Source organism: Anolis sagrei, chromosome 2 (assembly GCF_037176765.1).
Source record: "Anolis sagrei isolate rAnoSag1 chromosome 2, rAnoSag1.mat, whole genome shotgun sequence".
In the NCBI taxonomy this organism is placed as follows: Eukaryota; Metazoa; Chordata; class Lepidosauria; order Squamata; family Dactyloidae; genus Anolis; species Anolis sagrei.
The window spans coordinates 2,422,204-2,444,014 of NC_090022.1; the positions used below are offsets into that span (position 1 = coordinate 2,422,204).

At 46.2% G+C, this 21,811-nt stretch overlaps 1 protein-coding gene across 1 annotated transcript; it reads left to right on the plus strand.

The window, feature by feature from the left end:
- Positions 1 to 4,117: 4,117 nt before the first annotated feature.
- Positions 4,118 to 21,427, plus strand: LOC132766311 (vomeronasal type-2 receptor 26-like). The gene is made up of 6 exons (XM_067465618.1): positions 4,118 to 4,164; positions 10,405 to 10,696; positions 14,909 to 15,682; positions 17,484 to 17,711; positions 18,867 to 18,993; positions 20,288 to 21,427. Exons 1-6 carry the CDS (start codon positions 4,118 to 4,120, stop codon positions 21,196 to 21,198), a joined length of 2,379 nt encoding a protein of 792 aa, XP_067321719.1. The 3' UTR covers positions 21,199 to 21,427.
- The last annotated feature ends 384 nt before the right edge of the window (positions 21,428 to 21,811 follow it).

The following is a 21,811-nucleotide window of genomic DNA, read 5'->3' on the forward strand; positions in this document are numbered from 1 at the left end:
ATGGCCGGCATGACTGCATGGAGCGCCGTTACCTTCCCGCCGGAGCGGTATCTATTGATCTACTCACATTTGCATGTTTTCAAACTGCTAGGTTTATATTTATTATAAACTGCTAAGTTTATTTATTTATTTATTTATTTCTTGCATTTATTGACCGCCCCTCTCAGCCCGAAGGCGACTCGGGGCAGTGAACAACGACAAAGAAAGACAGTATACAGTAAATCGTGACAGTACAGACCGGACAAATACAACATAACATATACTATATTAAAAATCCGCTTCGTCAAGTCCTGGGGTCATAGCCGAAATTCGTAGTCCTAGTTCATTCCAGTGTCATTCCAAGATACACTCAGTTGAAGGCCTGCTCGAAGAGCCATGTTTTCAGGCCCCTACGAAAGGCCATCAAGGAGGGCGCCTGTCTAACTTCAGTAGGGAGGGTGTTCCACAGCCGGGGGGCCACCACCGAGAAGGCCCGCTCCCTCGTCCCCGCCAGACGTGCCTGTGAGGCAGGCGGGACCGAGAGAAGGGCCTCCCCGGATGATCTCAAGGCCCTCGTGGGCTCGTAGGCCGAGATGCGGTCTGCAAGGTATTTTGGGCCGGAACCGTTTAGGGCTTTGTAGGATAACACCAGCACCTTAAATTGGGCCCGGTAGCAAATCGGCAGCCAGTGGAGCTGGGACAGCAGGGGCGTTGTATGCTCTCTGCGTCCTGCTCCCGTTAACAACATGGCTGCCGCGCGCTGGACTAGCTGAAGCTTCCGGGCCGTCTTCAAGGGCAGCCCCACGTAGAGAGCGTTGCAGTAGTCGAGGCGGGATGTGACCAAAGCGTGTACCACCGTGGCCAAGTCAGACTTCCCAAGATACGGGCGCAGCTGGCGCACGAGCCTAAGCTGTGCAAATGCTCCCCTGGTCACCGCTGAAACCTGGGGCTCCAGGCTCAGCGATGAATCCAGGGTCACACCCAAGCTGCGAACCTGCGCCTTCAAGGGGAGTGCGACCCCGTCCAGCACAGGCTGTAACCCTATACCCTGTTCGGCCTTGCGACTGACCAGGAGTACCTCTGTCTTGTCTGGATTTAGTTTCAGTTTGTTCGCCCTCATCCAGACCATTACAGCGGCCAGGCACCGGTTCAGGACTTCGACGGCCTCCTTAGTAGCAGGTGGGAAGGAGTGACAGAGTTGGACGTCATCTGCGTACAGGTGACACCGCACCCCGAAACTCCGGATGATCTCACCCAGCGGCTTCATGTAGATGTTGAACAACAAGGGGGACAAGATGGAACCCTGAGGAACGCCACAGGTCAACGGCTGCGGCGTTGAACAGGAGTCCCCCAGTAACACCATCTGAGTACGACCCTCCAGAAATGACTGGAGCCACTGCAGAGCAGTGCCCCCAAGACCCATCTCTGCAAGGCGCCCCAGAAGAATACCGTGGTTGACGGTATCGAAGGCCGCTGAGAGGTCCAGGAGCACCAACAGGGACACACTCCCCCTGTCTAGCTCCCGGCGCAGATCATCCACTAAGGCGACCAAGACCGTCTCGGTACCATGTCCCGGTCTGAAACCAGACTGTGCCGGATCCAGATAATCCGTGTCTCTCAAGAATACCTGGAGTTGTGAGGCCACCACGCTTTCCATGACTTTGCCCAAGAAGGGAAGATTGGAAACAGGCCGAAAGTTGTCCAATTTAGTGGGGTCAAGTGATGGTTTCTTCAACAGCGGCTTTATAACAGCCTGTTTTAGGCTCGCTGGAATCTTGCCTTCCCGAAGGGAGGCATTAACCACCACCGTTACCCACTCGGCCAATCCCCCTCTGGCCTCCTTCAGAAGCCAGGATGGGCAGGGGTCTAGGATGGACGTGGTGGGTCTCATTCCTCCAAGTACCTTGTCCACATCCTCGGGTTTCACAAACTGAAAAAAATCCAACAAAATCGGACAAGCAGGTGCTTGTGTCACATCCACAGAGACTGCACTTAATGTGGCGTCCAGCCCAGAACGGATCAAAGCGACTTTGTCTGTAAAGAACCGAGCAAATGCTTCACAGCGCGCTGCCGAGTTGTCAGGGCTCCCACCTGAGATAGGGGGAGTTAAAAGACCTCTGACAACCCGGAACAACTCCGCCGGACGGTTTTTTGCAGACGCAATAGTGGCCGCGAAGAAGGTTTTCTTTGCGGCTCTTATTGCCACGGCATATGCCCTTAAGAAGGACACAAACCGTGTTCGGTTTGGCTCGCTTGGGTCCGATCGCCACACGCTCTCTAGAACCCTCTTCCTTCGCTTCATCGCTGCCAGTTCCTCAGTAAACCAAGGAGCTGGTTTAGCTCGGTTACTTGAGAGGGGACGTTCCGGAGCGATCTTGTCAATAGCCCTGGTCATCTCCCCATTCCAGAGAGCGACCAAGGCCTCGACACGATCACCTACCGCGGTGGCGGGAAACTCCCCAAGAGCCGTCAGGAATCCATTCGGATCCATTAGCCTCCTGGGGCGGACCATCTTAATGGGTCCTCCACCCTTGCGGAGGTTAGGGGGCGCAGTGAGCCTAAATCTAATCAGGAAGTGGTCGGACCACGGCAACGGAGAGATGGACAACTCCTCCACACCGCCACCCTGCTCTCATCCCTGGCAGAAAACCAAGTCCAATGTGTGTCCAGCACAGTGGGTGGGGCCAGTTATTTGTTGGGACAGCCCCATGGTTGCCATGGCGGACATGAAGTCCTGAGCCGCACCTGTGAGGGTTGCCTCGGCATGGATGTTGAAGTCCCCCAGCACCAGAAGCCGTTGGGACTCCACCGCCAGGCTCGAGACCACCCCCGCTAGCTCAGGTAGGGAGACTGTAGTGCAGCGAGGTGGACGGTACACTAGCAGAATCCCTATTCTGTCCCGGTCACCCACCCTCAGGTGGACGCATTCAAAATTTGTGGTCTGCGGGATGGGGCTCCTGGTTAGATGGATGGTATCTCTATAGACCACTGCGACCCCGCCTCCCCGTCCTCCGGCTCTTGGTTGGTGTTGCACGGAGAAACCTGGAGGACAAAGCTGGGAGAGATTTACGCCCCCCGCTTCATCCAACCAGGTCTCCGTGATGCACGCCAGATCTGCCCGCTCCTCCAGGATTAAGTCCTGAATCCAAGTTGTTTTTCCGTTGACAGACCTGGCGTTCAACAACACCACCTTCAAGCCAGAGGGCCCGTTCACCTGGTTACACCAAATTGCCTTAGGAGACCTGTTGGGGATAGTTAATTTGGGAAAGCGGTCCGAATTAGGCCGAATTCGAGGTCTCCTTCTCCCGCATCTCCTCCTTCCCACCACGACCTCTATGGGGACCCCTCGGCTAGTGGAACACCTCCCCCCCTCCATGCCGCAGTTATGAGCTGTAAGATTACTTTCTCCTACGCTTGTTGTTATGTTTATTGGTTCTTGCCAGCATCCCCCCTCCCCACCACACTCTCCATCACAGGCTCCGGGCCACCTCCTCTTCTGCCCCCTCCCCAACACCAGAGCAACATAAACAGTACCCAAAGGGGGGCAGGGGACCACATGGGTAGCAGCAATACGGATGGTAGTCGATATTCCGACTGCTTCAATAATCCAGTTCTTAAAGTGCCTAGATTTCAGGAGCAGTCCATCGGTGAGCGTGAATGATCGTAAATTAATTAGCAGCAATACACATTCAAAGGCACATTAATAAAGTGCTAGGTCTAAAGTGCTCTACTTATCGATATAAAGTGCGGCACAGAGGGACAGGGAAAGGGTGAAAGTGCTGGTGCAATCTAGCAGCAGATGGCAGGCGCCTAGGTGCTCTAAATCGTTCTTATTACAATGATGACAGATGGCAACAATGGTTACCAGGAAAGTGCTAGTTGATATTATACGATTACCCCTTATGGGTGATCGTATAATAAAAGTTTATATTTGTTTAAATTGTTCTTCATTTTAATTATTGTATTATTTAAAGTGTTTTTTGCATTACAAATAAGATATGTGCAGCATACATAGGAATTCATTCATTATTATTTTTTTCAAATTATAATCCGGCCCTCCAACAGTTTGAGGGACTGTGACCCGGCCCTCTGTTCAAAAAGTTTGAGGACTCCTACCCTTAGATGTCCGGGGTTGCACATGCGCTACGCTGACTGGTTCAGCATGTGTCTACCCTATGCCAACAGGTGCGGGAAACATGTTGAACCCTATTCATGATGGGGACCGAGGATTGCAATTATTCCCCATGGATGAGGAATTCTAAGTAAGTGTGGGGCTGGAAATCCTTCCTGCACTAGAAGCAGCGGAACAGTGTGAATGCTCCAATGAGAGGTGAGGCTCTTCTTTTGGCTGAAGCTCTTCCTGCACTCGAGGCACTTGTAGCGTTTCTCCCTGGGATGAGGGACAGGATGTTGGACTTGTCATCAAAGCACTTCCCACAGGCTGAGCAGGAAAAGAGTGTCTTCCTGGTGTGGATCTTCTGGTGTGAGGTGTGTGATAATTGTGATGTGTAGTTTGAATGAAATTGTATGAAATATGTATGACTGGGGCCTAAAAGGCTGAAGCTATCATTCTAAGAATATTGAAGCCTGGAAAACTACAAAATGAGGTTAAGAATTCATGAACTGCTGACATGACCAGAGACAAATATTGCTATATTGATGGGGAGATACTGGAAAAATAGATATTTGTTTATGCATATATTGTATGTACTTTACCAGCACTGAAATGTAAGAAAAATAAGGTTCTCTCTGTGTAAGTTACTTACTTACTTACTTACTTACTTAGACGATCCCTCGTAGTCCGAGGATGATGGTCCTCCAAGTTCGGTGTCATGGTGATGGGTTCGTAGGTGACTGTGGAACCCTATTCTTGATCTGCATCTTCTTCCGCAGTGAGGGCATCGGTTTCCAGGTGGAAGGCAGTCTTGGACGGCCATCAATCTTGTATTGTCCTCCCAACCCTGCTATAGGCCTACGAGACGTGGACTGTCTACAGACATCACATGCAACTCCTGGAAAGATTCCATCAGCACTGCCTCTGGAAAATCCTGCAAATCTCTTGGGAAGATAGGCAGACAAATGTCAGCGTGCTGGAAGAAACAAAGACCACCAGCACTGAAGCAATGGTCCTCCACCATCAACTCCGCTGGACTGGCCACGTTGTCCGAATGCCCGACCACCATCTCCCAAAGCAGTTGCTCTACTCTGAACTCAAGAATGGAAAATGAAATGTTGGAGGACAGGAAAAGAGATTTAAAGATGGGCTCAAATCCAACCTTAAAAACTCTGGCATAGACACCGAGAACTGGGAAGCCCTGGCCCTTGAGCGTTCCAGCTGGAGGTCAGCTGTGACCATCAGTGCTGCAGAATTTGAAGAGGCACGAATGGAGAGCGAAAGAGAGAAACGTGTCAAGAGGAAGGCGTGTCAAGCCAACCCTGATCGAGACCGCCTTCCACCTGGAAACCAATGCCCTCACTGCGGGAGAAGATGCAGATCAAGAATAGGGCTCCACAGTCACCTACGGACCCACAAGAATACTGATCCTGGAAGACTATCCTACTCGTCCAATGAGGGATCGCCTAAGTGAAGTGAAGTGAAATGTTATATACATGGTTTTCCATTGTATGCCAGAAACAAGGCTGACCCTGTGATTAGAGGGGGAAACTATTACTTTTAAAAATGCTTTCATCCTGAGGGGTGTGAATTCCCATTCGCACTATCTGGAACAGAGCTTTCCAAGCTGTGTGTTGGGGCAAAGTATTGTGTTGTCATAATCCACAGGTGTGTCGCATGAAAAATATGTGTCCCTCCCCCCCCCCCCCTCCACCACAAACAAAGACTACCTGGCAGGAAGGCACAATCAAAATACACAAAACAGAAATTAAACAAAGGACATACGTTTAAAATGAATGTTTAAAAACTATCTCCGGAGGAAATCACTGATAAAGACTGATAAAGTCTTTTGAAGATTTTCAGGATCCAAAAAGTTTGGGAACTGCTGTTCTAGAGGATTTTTCACTTCATTTTGAATCCTGTAGCTAGGCCCATGAAATCAACAGCTGAATGGCAAGTTGATATTTGTTTGTTTATTTATTTATTATTTGGACTTATATGCCGCCACTCCCCTGGGGCTCGGAGCGGCTTACAAGAATGGCTAAAATCTAACACAGTTTAAAAACAATTTAAAACAATTTAAAAACAGGGATGTTGGGATATCATTTATTTATTTATTTAATATATTAATTTTATTTTTATCCCCCCTTTCTCATTACATACAGACTTGAAATGGATTTACTCATAATTGCACTGAAGTTGGAATTTATATCCTAAGGACCTCAGATACGGAGGGCCCGTGCCTGGTGAGGTCCGCTAACTTCCAAAGTTTCAGGAAAAGACTAGGACCCATCAGATGCAGACTGTGGCCAGGAAATCAGAAGATGCTTCCTTCTTGGGAGGAGAGCCATGTCCAGTCTTGATAAAATGGTAAAGAGCAGAGACATCACACTGGCAACAAAGATCCATTGCCTAGTCCAAGCCATGGTATTCCCTGTAGTCACCTACGGATGTGAGAGCTGGACCTTAAAGAAGGCTGAGAGAAGGAAGATAGATGCTTTTGAACTGTGGTGTTGGAGGAAAGTTCTGAGAGTGCCTTGGACTGCGAGAAGATCCAACCAGTCCATCCTCCAGGAAATAAAGCCCGACTGCTCATTGGAGGGAAGGATACTAGAGACAAAGCTGATGTCCTTTGGCCACATCATGAGGAGACAGCAAAGCCTAGAGAAGGGAATGATGCTGGGGAAAGTGGAAGGCAAAAGGAAGAGGGGCCGACCAAAGGCAAGATGGATGGATGGCATCCTTGAAGTGACTGGACTGACCTTGAAGGAGCTGGGGGTGGTGACGGCCAACAGGGAGCTCTGGCGTGGGCTGGTCCATGAGGTCACGAAGAGTCGGAGACGACTGAACGAATGAACAACAACATCAGTTGAAAGCAAAGCTCTGTGTTGTCCACTGGATTCTTCATAAAAGTTTGTAGAAAGTCTCCATGCCCCCAAAACAATCTTCCCAAGTTTAGCCATTGCACTTTGGAAGCCATTAGGGATTCTCCTTGACAAACATGTTTTCTCTCGTCGTAAACTCCTGCGCATGGAGAGCTGGGGACAGGACCAAGGTAGCAATTTGCTTCTCTGTAGTTGTTAAGAATTGGTGATTGTAATTGTTGGTGAATTAGTGATTTGGATGTATGTATTTCCCCAGTGAGCTTGGGACCAAGGAGGGAATATATATTGCATTGAAAATAAAGTAGGATTAATGCAGCTTGTGCCCACTGAGACCTGGAGAGCTGTGGTTCACATAGTCTCCTTGGATCGTCAGCTTCGTCTGGGTTTCCATCTCCCACAATTGGTTCCTCGTCTGGGATCCCAGCATGAGGCTTCTGCTGTGTCTCCTGTTTTCTTGTGCTGCCCGGAGGGCCACCCCAAAGTCAAGGTGCTCTCTGCATTTAGGAAAAGGGAAGGATGACATTTACGATTTTTACAGGCCTGGTGACCAGCTTATTAGTGGTGTCATGCCCACGATAAATAGCGTCGTTAGATTGAACTCCTTTGTGGTTCCACCTTTTTTCGACTTTGGAATGTGAGTAATTTTGCTGTGGCAGATGCCATGCTGCTAACCCATGAGGTTTGTTGAGAAAGGGAGCCACTTCCATTCTCGCATCTATCGATGCCTCAAATAAACATTAGGAAGAGGCTCCTGACGGTAAGAGCTGTTCGGCAGTGGGATATACTGCCTGGGAGCCTGTAAGCCTTCTCTGGAGGTTTTAAAGCAGAGACTGGCTGACCATCCGTCGGGAGGGCTTAGATTGTGTGTTCCTGCATGGCAGAAATGCCTTGAGCTGGATGGCCTTCAGTGATCTCTTCTAGTTCTATGATTCTCGGGATGTTTGATTATCTGGTTAAGGCAATGAAGTAACCCCTTCTTTAATCCAAGGAGACACAATCCAGGATGTTGTAAATATTAAATATTATTAAATGTGTGCTAAACCTATAGTTCTGTAGTAACCGTTCCATATACAATTCTTAAAACGAATTCATATTTCCAAACTAGCCATCCCCTGCCACATGTTGCTGTGGCCCAGTCTATGTATATGTATTTTGTGTGTGTGTATATATGTGTATATGTGTATTTGAGGATATATATATATATGGTTTTGCACATGCATTGTAATGTATTTTGGGGATTCTTTTGCTTTTGAAGTCTCTTCTGCTGTGTTTTTCAATGTTTTTATGAGTGATGGTCACTCATTGGCCTGATATGTGTATTGTGTCCCAATTTGGTATCACTTCATCCAGTGGTTTTTGAGTTATGTTAATCCCACACATGAACATATTTGTCTATATGTGTGTTTGAGTATATATGTGTGTGGTTTTGTGCATGCATTGTAATGTAATTTTTGTTTTTAGGTTTTTAAATATCTTCTGCTGTGTTTTTCAATGTTTTTGTGAGTGATGGTCACTTGGTGGCCTGATATGCGTCTTGTGTCCAAATTTGGTATCAATTCGTCCAGTTGTTTTTGAGTTATGTTAATCCAACAAACGAACATTACATTCTTATTTATACAGATAACATGCTAGAATTGTACAAGTTGTTGTTAATTGTCACTGTGTCAATTGCAATCTGTGCTGACCCTAGGAATAAGAGACTTTCAAGCCAGAGCTTCCTAAACCTTTTCCACTGGTGACCCCTTTCTGCTGGTATAGCAAACAGGTATTTTAAAAAATCAAACATATATTGAACATAAATCAGCATTTGCAAGGCTTGCTTAACAAGTTGATTTCCCTTTTTATGAAGCACAGCTGAAGCAATTTTTGCAGACTTCACTGTAAACATTCCATGTTGTTGCTAACAGATTTGTGTAAAGGTTGAGATGGTTTATGAAGCCATGTGCCGTCACACCCTATGAAGTTAAAACTAAGATGTGCTTCTCTCTTTATTTGGGTGAACCGCTGGGGGTCTTTCTTTGAAGCAATAGCTCAATACTTTCAGCCACAATATAATATGGTAGTTTAATCTGCAGTTTAATCTGCAGAATAACACTAAGGAGTGGGTGCAATAGGCAGAGTGCCACATTAGACTGATCTCCATCCTGGGTTTTACAGTTGACCAGAGTAAAGTACTTACTTACTTACTTAGGCAATCCCTCGTAGCTTGAGGATGTGGTGTCTTGGTGGTGGGTCTGTAGGTGGCTGTGGAGCCCTTTTCTTGACCTGCATGTTCTCCCGCAGTGAGGACATTGGTTTCCAGGTGGAAGGCGGTCCTGGCTGGGGTTGGTTTGATGCATCTTCTTCCTCTTGGCACATTTCTCCCTTTCGCCCTCCATTCATGCCTCTTCGAATTCCGGAGCACTGCTGGTCACAGCTGACCTCCAGTTTTTGAGGTTGGCTTTGAGCCGATCTTTAAATCTCTTTTCCTGTCCTCCAACATTCCATTTTCCATTCTTGGGTTCGGAGTAGAGCAACTGCTTTGGGAGACGGTGATCGGGTATTCAGACAATGTGGCCAGTCCAGCAGAGTTGATGGCAGAGGACCATCGCTTCAATGCTGGTGGTCTTTGCTTCTTCCATCACACTGACATTTGTCCGCCTGTCTTCCCAAGAGAGTTGCAGGAGTTTTTAGAGGCAGCGCTGATGGAATCGTTCCAGGAGTTGAGTGTGACATCTGTAGACAGTCCACATTTCACAGACGTATAGCAGGGTTGGGAGGACAATGGCTTTATAGACAAGCACCTTGGTATCCCTACTGATGTCCTGGTCCTCAAACACTCTCTGCTTCATTTGGAAAAATGCTGCACTCACAGAGCTCAGGCGGCATATTTCAGTGTCAATGTTGACTTTTGTGGAGAAGTGGTGGCCAAAGTAGTGGAAATGGTCAACATTTTCAAATGTTACACCACTAAGCTGTATTTCTGGTATTGGAGAGGGATTGACTGGTGACTGCTGGATGAGCACTTTGGTTTTCTCAATGTTCAATGACAGGCCGAGCTTCTCGTATGCTTCTGCAAAGGTGTTTTGAGTGGCCTGTAGCTTTTCTTCTGTATGCGCACAGATGACATTGTCATCAGCATATTGGAGTTGACAAGAGTAGAGTAAACATGCACACACACACAAATCAGACCTTTTCGCCTTTCCTTCACTTCTCCCTCCCATCTCTGTCTTGCAATTCATTGCCTCTCTGTTCCAGAACAATCCTGTTTTCCAAAACCATTCTCCTGTGCTCCCCTCTTCCTGAGCTTCCCTGTCCCATCTCTTCCAGGTCATTCTACAAAGCATGGAAACATTATAAAAACCCCAAACCCAAGGCCTTCAAGTTATAAAAGTAGGATTAGGACACATTTTATTAATTCTTGATTTCTCGTCTTCTTTTTTCCAGAGTGCAAGGTTCACTTGATGTCCATCTCCAGACGTTTATGTTTACCTTGCAAGAGATCAACCAGAATCCTGACCTCCTGCCCAACATTACCTTGGGATATGGCACATACGAGAACTATTTCAACGCAAGGGTCACCTATGAAGCTCTGCTAGATTTGCTCTCGGCAGGACGCCATAATATCCCAAACTACAGCTGTGGAAGACAGAAGGAATCCATGGCAGTTGTTGAAGGGGCCGACTCTGATATTTCCATCCACATTTCAAACATTTTGGACATCTACAAAATCCCCCAGGTATGGCTTAGCAGCAGGGTTGTGGTGATGGCGATACAGTTTAGGGTATGCTCCCCTCCCCCAATATCAGGGGATACAATCCTGAACCCAGAAACAGAAAAGTGTGAGCAATAGAGAACCCTATTGAAATGAACCAAGTAACCATAGAATCTCTTTGAGTACCTGGAAAAGAACATTCTTAGGGAGGTATAATCTCTAGCAATTTATTAGGTTTTCAGGTGTGACTCTATGAAAACGTATGATGCAAGTGTACCATGGAACGGACTGAAGAACCTCAAATTGACATTGTGCTGTTGCGCGCTGGGCCTGTGAAAGAGTCTGTAAACAGGACGTGTTTTCTGAATGCCCAACAGGACGCCGGGGGTGCCTCGGCTGAGAGGCCTTTCGGATTTCCCCACACAAAGTTTTTTTAGAGACTTAGAAAGTTCAACAAAGTTTTTATTGTTGCTTAAATCTTCAATAAATCAAACAAATACTTCAAGGCTTTGAATCAACTGGTGGCTTGCTTAAATCTTGTCCACAAGGGGCAGGCAACTTTCTTCATAAACTGTTTCTTTCTTCTACAAGGGAAATCCTTGACCCCTCCCTGGGCAATCTGACTTAAGCTCTGCTGGCGCGGGCCCCTACACCCGGTTCCAATTTGCGTTATGGCTGCCGCGAGTGGTCCTTACCAAACAGAGTCCTTTAGTATATTTCCAAGAAGAAGGAAATAAGGCTTTCAATTCCCAGCGAAGGCTGGCTGTAGAGTTGTGGAACTAAATTCCCCAACAAAGGGTATGCTGTAGTTCTCTGTAGAGCTGTGGGACTGGATCCCCCCAGCAAAGCTCTAAAAGATGAAGCTTTCTACAGGTGGAAGTGATTCACGTCCTGTACGAAAGTCTTCTCTGTGTGAACTGAACTAGAGGTCCCTTTTTCCCTCCTTAACCCAGTAAAAGGGGCGGAACTAAAGAACATAATGATAATTGATGGGTCATTGGCTCTATGATTGCAAACCAAGGGAAGCCACCTTATTGCAAAATGCATGGAACTTTAGAATACATGCAAACACTCAATAGAAAGGAAAAGAAGTTGGAGCTCCTGGTACAGCCGTACCAGCACAGACATACTTAGTCAGATGCAGGTAGGAGAAAGTCAGAGTGCCACTCTCATGGTCCAGGGGCCATACAGATGGTGGAACACTCCTGGTAATTCTCCAGGACATTAACCTTTTGGAAGTCTGTGCATTCACCAATGACTCTTTAGAGGTGTGCAGTTCCTCAACAGATGAGATTTTATTCCTAAATTAGCCGTCCCCTGCCACGCATTGCTGTGGCCCAGTCTGTGTATGTGTTTTGGATGTGTATATGTGTGTATATATTTGTGTATATATGTGTGTGTTTGTGTATATATGTGGTTTTGCGCATGCATTGTTATGTTTTTTTTGGCTTTTAAAGTCTCTTCTGCTGTGTTTTTCAGTGTTTTTATGAGTGACAGTCACTCGTTGGCCTGATAGGTGTATTGTGTCCAAATTTGGTGTCAATTCATCCAATGGTTTTTGAGTTACGTTAATCCCACAAATGAACATTACACTTTTATTTATATAGATGGATAAATAGCCGAGTTATATTGTTTAAATCTATATAAATAAAAATGCACTCACTTCCCCCACCTCTCTTGCCCCACAGAGAAAGGTGTGGACCTTGGAAAACTATAACTCCCAGGACTGTGCAGTATGGAGCTACGGTATTTAAAGTAAGGTCCAGCTGCCTTCATTTCACAGTGTAGATGCACCCAGAGAAGGGTATGGACCTTGGGAAACTATAACTCCATCACATGTAGCCATAGCATTTAAAGTGGGGTGTAAGGGCATCCATTCCATACTATAAATGTCCCAAGAGAAGGGTATGGACCTTGGAAAACTATTACTCTCAGGACTGCACAGCATGGAGGCATGGCATAATAGTAATACTACTACTACTACTAATAATAATAATAATAATAATAATAATGTCATTTAAAGCAAAAACTCTGTGAGCAAAAGGTAATGGCGGAAGTTCCCCTTATTGATTGTTGGTTGACAAGGCGATAAAACTGCTCTGACACAAAGCCATAAAGCAATAAACTGATTAGCTTTATTTGCAGACTATATACATAGCAGAGTTGCATGGTAGTGTCTGCCTGCGGCAAAATACCACTCAGTAATGGCTTCTTGGCTTCTTCATAGTAGAAACACGCCTACTCACTTTCCATACAAGGCATTATACGTCACATACAGGAAGCAGGATCTAACACATATAACACTATCCCTGCTGAACATTATTACATACACATGCTTACAGCATTAAATCACATTTTGGAAATCTACCACATAACCCAAAATACAGAAACTGACACTCCTAACTAGGATACTTTTGGCTCCTCCCACAATTTCCCTTCCCACAGATTGGGGAAACGTTCCATTTTAAACCTGAGAGCAACGAATGCCATCACATTACAGAATTGGCCAAACATCAAGATCATTAGGTTCTTGTGGGTTTTTTCGGGCTATAGAGCCATGTTCTAGAGGCATTTCTCCTGACGTTTCGCCTGCATCTATGGCAAGCATCCTCAGAGGTAGTGAGGTCTGTTGGAACTAGGACAAAGGGTTTATATATCTGTGGAATGGCTGGGGTGGGGCACAGAGCTTTTCTCTGCTGGAGCTAGGTGTGAATGTTTCAACTGACCACCTTCATTAGCATTTGAAGGCCTGGCTGAGCCTGGGAAAATCTTTTGTTGAGAGGTGTTAAGATGTGCCTGGTTGTTTCCTCTCTGCTGTTTTACTGTTGTAATTTTAGAGTTTTTTTAATACTGGTAGCCAGATTTTGTTCATTTTCATGGTCTCTTCCTTTCTGTTGAAATTGTCCACATGCTTGTGGATTTCAATGGCTTCTCTGTGTAGTCTGACATGGTGGTTGTTGGTGTGGTCCAGCATTTCTGTGTTCTCAAATAATATGCTGTGTCCAGGCTGGTTCATCAGGTGCTCTGCTATGGCTGACTTCTCTGGTTGAAGGAGTCTGCAGTGCCTTTCATGTTCCTTGATGCGTGTCTGGGTGCTGCATTTGGTGGTCCCTCTGTAGACTTGTCCACAGCTGCATGGGATACGGTAGACTCCTGCAGAGGTGAGAGGATCCCTCTTGTCCTTTGCTGAACGTAGCATTTGTTGGATTTTCTTGGTGGGTCTGTATATAGTTTGTATGTTGTGTTTCTTCATCAGCTTCCCTTTGCAGTCAGTGGTTCCCTTGATGTCTGGCAAGAACCCTTTTCCTCTGGGTGGATCTTCATCTTGACTCTCGTGGCTTGTTCTTGGTCTTGCAGCTCTTCTGATGTCTGAGGTGGAGTCTCCATTGGCCTGGAGAGCCCAGTTGAGGTGGTTCAGTTCATCTTGGAGGAGAAGGTGGGCTTCGCAGATTCTTTTTGCACGGTCTGCCAAGGCTTTAATGGGGCTTCTTTTTTGACTTGGGTGATGGTTGGAGTTTTGATGTAGATCTCTATCTGTGTGTGGGGGTTTTCTGTAGACGGTGTGACACAGTTGTTGATCTGGTTTGCGGATAACTAGGACATCTAGAAAAGGCAGTCTTCCTTCATTTTACCTTCCACTATATGGTTCAGATATGTGGATGACACCTTCACCATTTGGAGCCATGGAGAAGAAGAACTCAACAGGTTCCTGGAACATCTTAACAGCATCCACCCAAAAATCCAATTCACAATGGAAAAAGAAAATGAAGGAAGACTGCCTTTTCTAGATGTCCTAGTTATCCGCAAACCAGATCATTACCATAATAAATCCAGCATGCTTGAAAAGCATGCTGGCCCCCACACTTAAAATACACGAAGAATGCTCTAGCCTAGACTTGAACCCAACCTAATGTGATGAACACAGTGGTTTACCACATTTTAAGTGTAGCACTCTGTGGAATTTAGTAAATGTGATGAAGTGGTAACTATTTGACTTTCTGGGTTCCTCAGTATGAGGAGATGTGGGTAGGGAACCTCCCTAGTTGAGTCATTCCTCTATCAGTCTTCTCTCCAAACTAAACACAACTGGCTTCCTAAACTGTTCCTCACAGGATTTGATGGGTTTTGGATTTTTTATTATCTTAGTCACTAATGTAGACTAGCAGGCTTCTTTGCTTTGTCCTCAAATACAACAACTAAGAGGACAACACGGTAACTCCCTTTATTTCCTGCCAGGTTAGTTATGGTTTTATCTCCCGGGATGTTACCGATGGCACTCAGTTCCCTTTCTACTTCCCAATGGTCCCCAAGGAAGAACTCTTGTACCCAGGGATTGTCCACCTCCTCCTGCATCTCAGGTGGACCTGGGTTGCCCTCTTTGCTCCAGATACTGAGAATGGGGACAGGTTCTTGTGGACCTTGACACCTGAGCTGACTCGACATGGAGTCTGTGTGGCCATCACAGAAAGGATCTCGGCATTGGCTGTGCACGGACACTCGTTGCCCCTTAGACACGTTTCCAAGTGGAGCAAAGTCAATGTGTTTGTTATCTATGGGGACACTCGCTCTTTCATGTCTCTGATGTACTACATACAAGCTGCACTTCAAGCCCTGGCATTACCCATTGAAGGGAAAGTCTGGGTCACAGTAGCTTTGTGGGACATCCGCTCATTGCTGCCTTTTCTGGATTTCCAACGCAGCCAGTGGTTCTTTTCCTTCTCTATCCAGATGAATGACAGGTTCAAAGATGGCCATTGCGGGCAAATCTTTTTTGACTACAGGAAGAGCTTCCGTTGCTCATACTCAAAACACAAGCTAGCCGTGAAACCCCGGAGAAAATGTAAACAGACAGAGGATCTGCATGCTTTGAGGGAATGTGTGAACAGAAACAGCTACAACGTCTATCACAGCGTCCTGGCTGTGGCACGGGCCTTACATGCTGCGTCCTCCTCACCAAGAGTCAAGCGCATGAAGATGGAGAGAGGTGCGGGCAGGCTGGAGCTCCCAAAAGTACAGCCATGGCAGGTATTCCCCTTTACATCAAAAGTTACTCTTGTGTTGCTAGCTATAGTCCCAAAATTCCCCAACAAGCACCAAAATCTGATGTTGCGTAGGGGAAGCACAAAGATCACATGCAAGAACAAGGTTGTGTAAGAATAAGTTATTTATTTCATAACAAAAGCATTGCATAAATTAGTATAAAACCGATAAAAATAGAAGGAGTGCAGGGGGCTAAATATCTTTTGACCAAAAACGGGCAACAGCAACAGCATTGTCTGTAGCTTCCAACAATTCCTCGTCTGTACATGAGGCAGGGCATAGTGGACAAGCAGAGTTGTCTGTTCTGCTCCACAGTCACACAAGGTATGGGATTCTTTTAGGTCGTGCCATTTTGCCAGGTTGTCTTTGGATCTGCCCACTCCGCTTCTGAGTCTATTCAGGGACTTCCAAGTTGCCCATTCTTGGTTTGGCCTGGAGGAAGACCATCGCGGGGGGCCATCCAGTTGGGATTTCCTGGTTGAGCTGCCCAGAGGGATACCCTTGCTGTTGCTGGGGGGACGCCAAGAGGAGTGGTAGTTCTCATAAAGCTTTTCCTTGATTTGAGCCTTTACTGTTCACCCACATGGCATATTTTCTTTCTCTGGCAAGGCAGTGTGTGGGTTGACCAAATGTGAACTATGCATGATGTTCATTTCATCACACTAATGAGCTGGACTAAAACTAAACAATTGAATATCTACAGAGAAAAATGTGTGATGAAATGAAAATCATGCGTAGTTCACGTTTGATCAACCCACACACTGCCTTGCCAGAGAAAGAAAATATGCCACGCAGGTGAACAGTAAAGAACAAGGAGTTTACTCTTCGTAATTCAGTACAACAACAACAACAAGACTTTCTTTATATACCACTCTATCTCCCCAAGGGGACTCAGAGCAGTTTCCAAGTAACATCATCAATACATACAGAGCAAACAACGTAAACATAAAATTAACAAAACAATATAAGCATAAAATTGTCACAGTAACACAGTAACAGATTAAAAGTAATCCTGCCTGTTCAAGGCAATTTAAAAGGCCAGGCCAAAGCTAGTGCAAGCTCAAAATTTCTAGGGGGCCCAGGAAATTAAGTGCAGTGCTATAGCAGGCAACAACTATAACAGGTGAGGTCTATGGCTGTTTATTTCCGGGGCCTATTAGAGGGGAATTGGTAGGAGGAATAAGGCCATATTCAAAAATGTCTGCGGCTGGACTAGAACTAGTCAGTCTCAAAGGCTAGTTGAAACCACCAGGTCTTCAGGCTCTTATGAAAGGAGGGGAGGGACGGGGCCTGTCTTATTTCCTTAGGAAGCACATTCCAGAGGTAGGGGGCTACCACCGAGAAGGCCCTCTCTCTCTCATCCCCACCAACCGTACTTGTGAGGGTACTTTTGGTCAGAAGTGATCTTAATGCAGCTGACACTCAAACAGCTGCGCATGTCATAAGCCCCAGCTTCCATTCCTGGCATCTCCAAGTAGAGATGAGAGTCAGTTTTGACAGTGTCCATCACATTTCCCCCAACCTGATGTCCTCCAGGTGTGTCAGATTAAACCCCATCATCCTTCAGCCTTTCACATCCAACACATCAGAAAGGCAGTGGTGGTGGGAGGCTGGTGTCGTGATCCTAGCTTTCTATAAATCCTCAAAGCAGGAAGAAGGGAGACAGAGATGGACCTCAGATTAAGGAGAAAGGGGGAGGACCAAATCTGATGAGATGTTACCTTCCAAAATAACGTGTTGGCACTGACTCTGCTTCTCCCTGATGTTCTAGCTTCATCCATTACTGAATAACTTTGTGGTCTCCAATATGTCTCCGAGCACCATCTATTTCGATAAAAATGGGGAACTGCGAGCTAACTTTGATATCTGGAACATGGTTAGGTGGCCCAATGAGTCAGTTACCACTGTGAAATTTGGGACTCTCAAGGGACAGGAATTACCAGGCAAAAACTTAAATATTGAAGAAGATGCCATGATGTGGCTCAAGGATATTAACCAGGTGAAAACTGTGCATTATGTGATACTCCTTAATGATACTATTATGATACTCCTTAATGATATTTTGGGCTCTTCCTGTTCCTTCAATCAAGATAGTCCATTTAGGCTACTGTTGGAGGGATATCTTGTCTGGGGTGGAATATTTTGATGGGTAGCTGATCAATGTGGTCCAATGGAAAATGGGAGGGGTAGGTTGTTAACTGATCATTATACCCTCTTTTATCTAGCTCCTTCTCCCCAAATTTCTTTTCCTTTCCTGTCTCTGGCATAGTAGGGAATGGTTCCTAGAAGTTGCTGCCCTGGAAGATCCTGAACATTATCCATTTGGGCTAGGACAGTGGTTCTCAGCCTGGGGTCCCCAGATATTTTTGGCCTTCAACTCCCAGAAATCCTAACAGTTGGTAAACTGACTGGGATTTCTGGGAGTTGTAGGCCAAAAACATCTGGGGACCCCAGATTGAGAACCACTGGGCTAGGACTACTAGAACATAGTAGTCCTGGCTACTTCATGCCCCAGCCCTAATATGATGGGGCAACCTCACCCACCCCACCCATAACCAAAAGCCCTCTTCTTTTTTCAAACTGTGAGCACCAGAAAAACAAAGAAGTGGACAATGGAAAGGAAGCCCAGAAGAAGAAGACTAGAGGATTAGTTGTCTTCTTTCTTCCCAAATCAGTTCTTTCCAGTTATATCTCTAATTCCTTCCCCACTGATCTTCCTTGCCTTTTTGGGATACAGCCTGCCTAATGACAGGTGAGAGCTGTTCAGCATTGGAACTCTCTGCCCCAGAGTGTGGTGGAGGCTCCTTCTTTGGAGGCTTTTAAACAGAGGCTGGATGTCCATCTGTCGGGGATACTTTGAATGCAATTGTCCTGCTTCTTGGCGGAATGGGGTTGGATTGGATGGCCCATGACGTCTCTTTCAACTCTAGGATTCTATGATTCTAGGTGTGGGGAAATATTCCCTCTGGGTGTATTAGGAAAGCGATGATACACATGATGCCTTCTACATGTAGATGGTGGCATAACTAGGATATACCAGCACATATCAGTCACTTAAACCACAATGTCCTTTTTGAAGTCCATGTCTCATCTTCTTCCAAACACATTCCTAGCCCTTTCCTCCTCCTTCACATTTGTTTTGATTTATGCTCAGAGCCTGCCTCGTTCCACGTGTGTGGAAAGCTGCCAGCCTGGATTCATGAAGGCAGTTCGGGAAGGAAAGCCGATGTGCTGCTATGACTGTCTTCCCTGCCCAGAAGAAACCATCTCTGCTCAGGAAGGTAACGGTTTTTAGGGGGCCTTTCAAGATTTATTTAACAAGGAAAGTCACTTCTTAATAGCATACGTGGGCAGCAGAGGAGGAACTGCCTCATTGCCTCAACAATGCCCTGATTTGGAAGAGGTGGACAATGAGGGTGTAAGCAGACTAGTGTATGGAGGGATGGAAAGAGGAACACAGGGGGAGTTGGGGAAGACCCCAAGGGCCATCAGTCCAGTCCCTGCCATGCAAGAACACAAAATCATATCACTCTCAACAGATGGTCATCTGGACTCTATTTACAAGCCTCCAGAGGAGGAGATTCCACCAGATGCCAAGGCAGCATATTCCAGTGTTGAACAGCTCTTATCGCTAGGAAGTTCTCTTAATATTTAGGATGAATCTCTTTACCTGCAATTTGAATTGATTGCTCCATGTCCTAGTCTCTAGAGCAATGGTTCCCAACTTTTTTTTGACCAGGGACCACTTGACCAGGGACCACTCTCCAACATGAATACCATAAGGGACATGGGAATCATGTTTAAATATTTGAAAGGATCTCATAAGGAAGAGGGAGCAGGACTATTTTTTGCTTCCCTGGAGACTAGAACTCAATGGAGCAATGGGTTCGAATTACAGGCAAAAAAAAAAGGATTTCACCTGGACAGAAGGAAGAACTTCCTGACTGTAGAAGAGCTGCTCAACAGTGAACTTCTCTGCCTTGGAGTCTGATGGAGGCTTCTTCTTTAGAGGCTTTTAAATAGAGGGTGGGTAGCCATCTGTCGGGGGTGTTTAGATTGTACTTTTCTCGCATGGCAGCATGAGGTTGGCCTGGATGGCTTATGGGGTCTCTCTCACAACTCTAGGATTCTCCTATTTTGGTTCAGACAAATAGACATTCTCCTATTTTGGTACAGCATGGAGAGAAAGCTTGCTAAGGATTCTTCACCAACAATCCATGTGAGAAATAAGGGATGATTCTCATGTGTCTGATTTGTGGATTTTACAAAGCTAAGTAAAATATTTCAAGATAATAAGAGAACCACCCTGGACTAAAGAGGAATCATTGTCATTGTCAAAGGGGGAAAAGGGTGGAGGATCTCAGACCTAGAAGGTGTAGAGGGCTTTCTTCCACAAAGTGGGATGCCTGATAAACTGTCCAAACCTATATTCTCCTCAAAGTAATGGAAGGTGAGGATTGGAGACCTCTTGGAAACAAGTTTCAACCTGAAACTATCTTTGGAGGGAAGCCTGAGAAACATCATTGAGAGATGAATGATGCCAAAGGCACTCTTTTGAGTCTTTTTTTATTATAGATGCAGCTTTATGCACCGAATGCCCACCAGATCGGCATCCAAACAAGGACCAAAATCGATGCGTTCCCAAGCACATCACCTTCCTGTCCTACGAGGAATCTCTGGGGAACATCCTGGTGTCCATTGCCCTCCTCTTGTCCATAATAACGTGCATTGTTTTTGGGGTCTTCATTAAAAACCAAGAAACTCCCATCGTCAAAGCCAACAACCGGGACCTCTCCTACGTTCTCCTGGTCTCTCTCCTGCTTTCCTTCTTGTCTTCTTTCCTCTTCATTGGCCGGCCAAATGAAGCAACCTGCCTTCTTCAACAAGTAGCCTTCAATGTCATCTTCTCAGTGGCTGTCTCTTCCCTTTTGGCCAAAACCATCACTGTGGTGCTGGCCTTCCTGGCCACAAGGCCTGGGAACAGGGCGAGGAGGTGGCTGGGGAAGACCTTGGCCAATGCCATTGTCCTGTCTTGTTCTGGTGTCCAGGTTCTCATCTGCGCCCTTTGGTTGGGCCTTTATCCTCCATTCCCAGACTCCGACATGCGCTCCCAGCCTGAGGAGATCCTCTTGAAGTGTAACCAAGGGTCGACGGCCATGTTCTATGCTGCCCTGGGCTACCTGGGCTTCCTGGCCGGGGTCTGCTTCACAGTGGCCTTCCTGGCCCGGAAGCTGCCAGGGTCCTTCAACGAGGCCCAGCTGATCACCTTCAGCATGCTGGTCTTCTGCAGTGTCTGGGTCTCCTTTGTGCCCACCTACCTGAGCACCAAGGGGAAGTACATGGTGGCCGTGCAGGTCTTCTCCATCCTGGCCTCCGGCGCTGGCCTCCTGGTAGGTATCTTCCTCCCCAAGAGCTACATCATTCTCCTCAGACCAGACCTGAACACAAAGGAGCATCTAGCAATAAAAACTAAAGGTCGCACCTAATTCTTAAAGCAGTGGTTCTCAACCTTCCTAATGCCGAAGCCCCTTAATTCAGTTCCTCATGTTGTGGTGACCCCCAACCATAAAATTATTTTTGTTGCTACTTCATAACATTACTTTTGCTACTGTTATGAATAGTAATATAAATATCTAATATACAGGATGTATTTTATTCTAGCATCGGCCACTGTGCTTCCTGAGACACTTGTGTATTTTCTCCCTGTAAACCTGAATAAATGGTTGTGTCTTGGTCGAAGAAACCCCTGTCTCCATCTTCTTACCTGTCCTTGGATTCTGAGGATTTATTCCTGCTAGAGAGTAACATATTTTAATAATATTGAGCACGAAACAAGATTTTTATATATTGAACTCTCATTATTCTTATTGCAGTTTCATGAAGTCTTTGCGTAAACCACACAAATTCCATATCTATGGTATGAAGACAGCCATATTATTAGGTTCTTGTGGGTTTTTCGGGCTATAGGGCCATGTTCTAGAGGCATTCTCTCCTGACGTTTCGCCTGCATCTATGGCAAGCTTCCTCAGAGGTAGTGAGGTCTGTTGGAAATAGGACAATGGGTTTCTATATCTGTGGAATGGCTGGGGTGGGGCAAAG

What these genes read in the sequence shown, in the direction of transcription:
- LOC132766311 (XM_067465618.1), top strand. Translation starts at nt 4,118, where the DNA reads ATGCGCTACGCTGACTGGTTCAGCATGTGTCTACCCTATGCCAACAG. An exon ending in GGCTCAAGGATATTAACCAG is followed by an intron (nt 17,712 to 18,866) that starts GTGAAAACTGTG and finishes ATTTATGCTCAG; the next exon opens with AGCCTGCCTCGTTCCACGTG. An exon ending in AACCATCTCTGCTCAGGAAG is followed by an intron (nt 18,994 to 20,287) that starts GTAACGGTTTTT and finishes TTTTTATTATAG; the next exon opens with ATGCAGCTTTATGCACCGAA.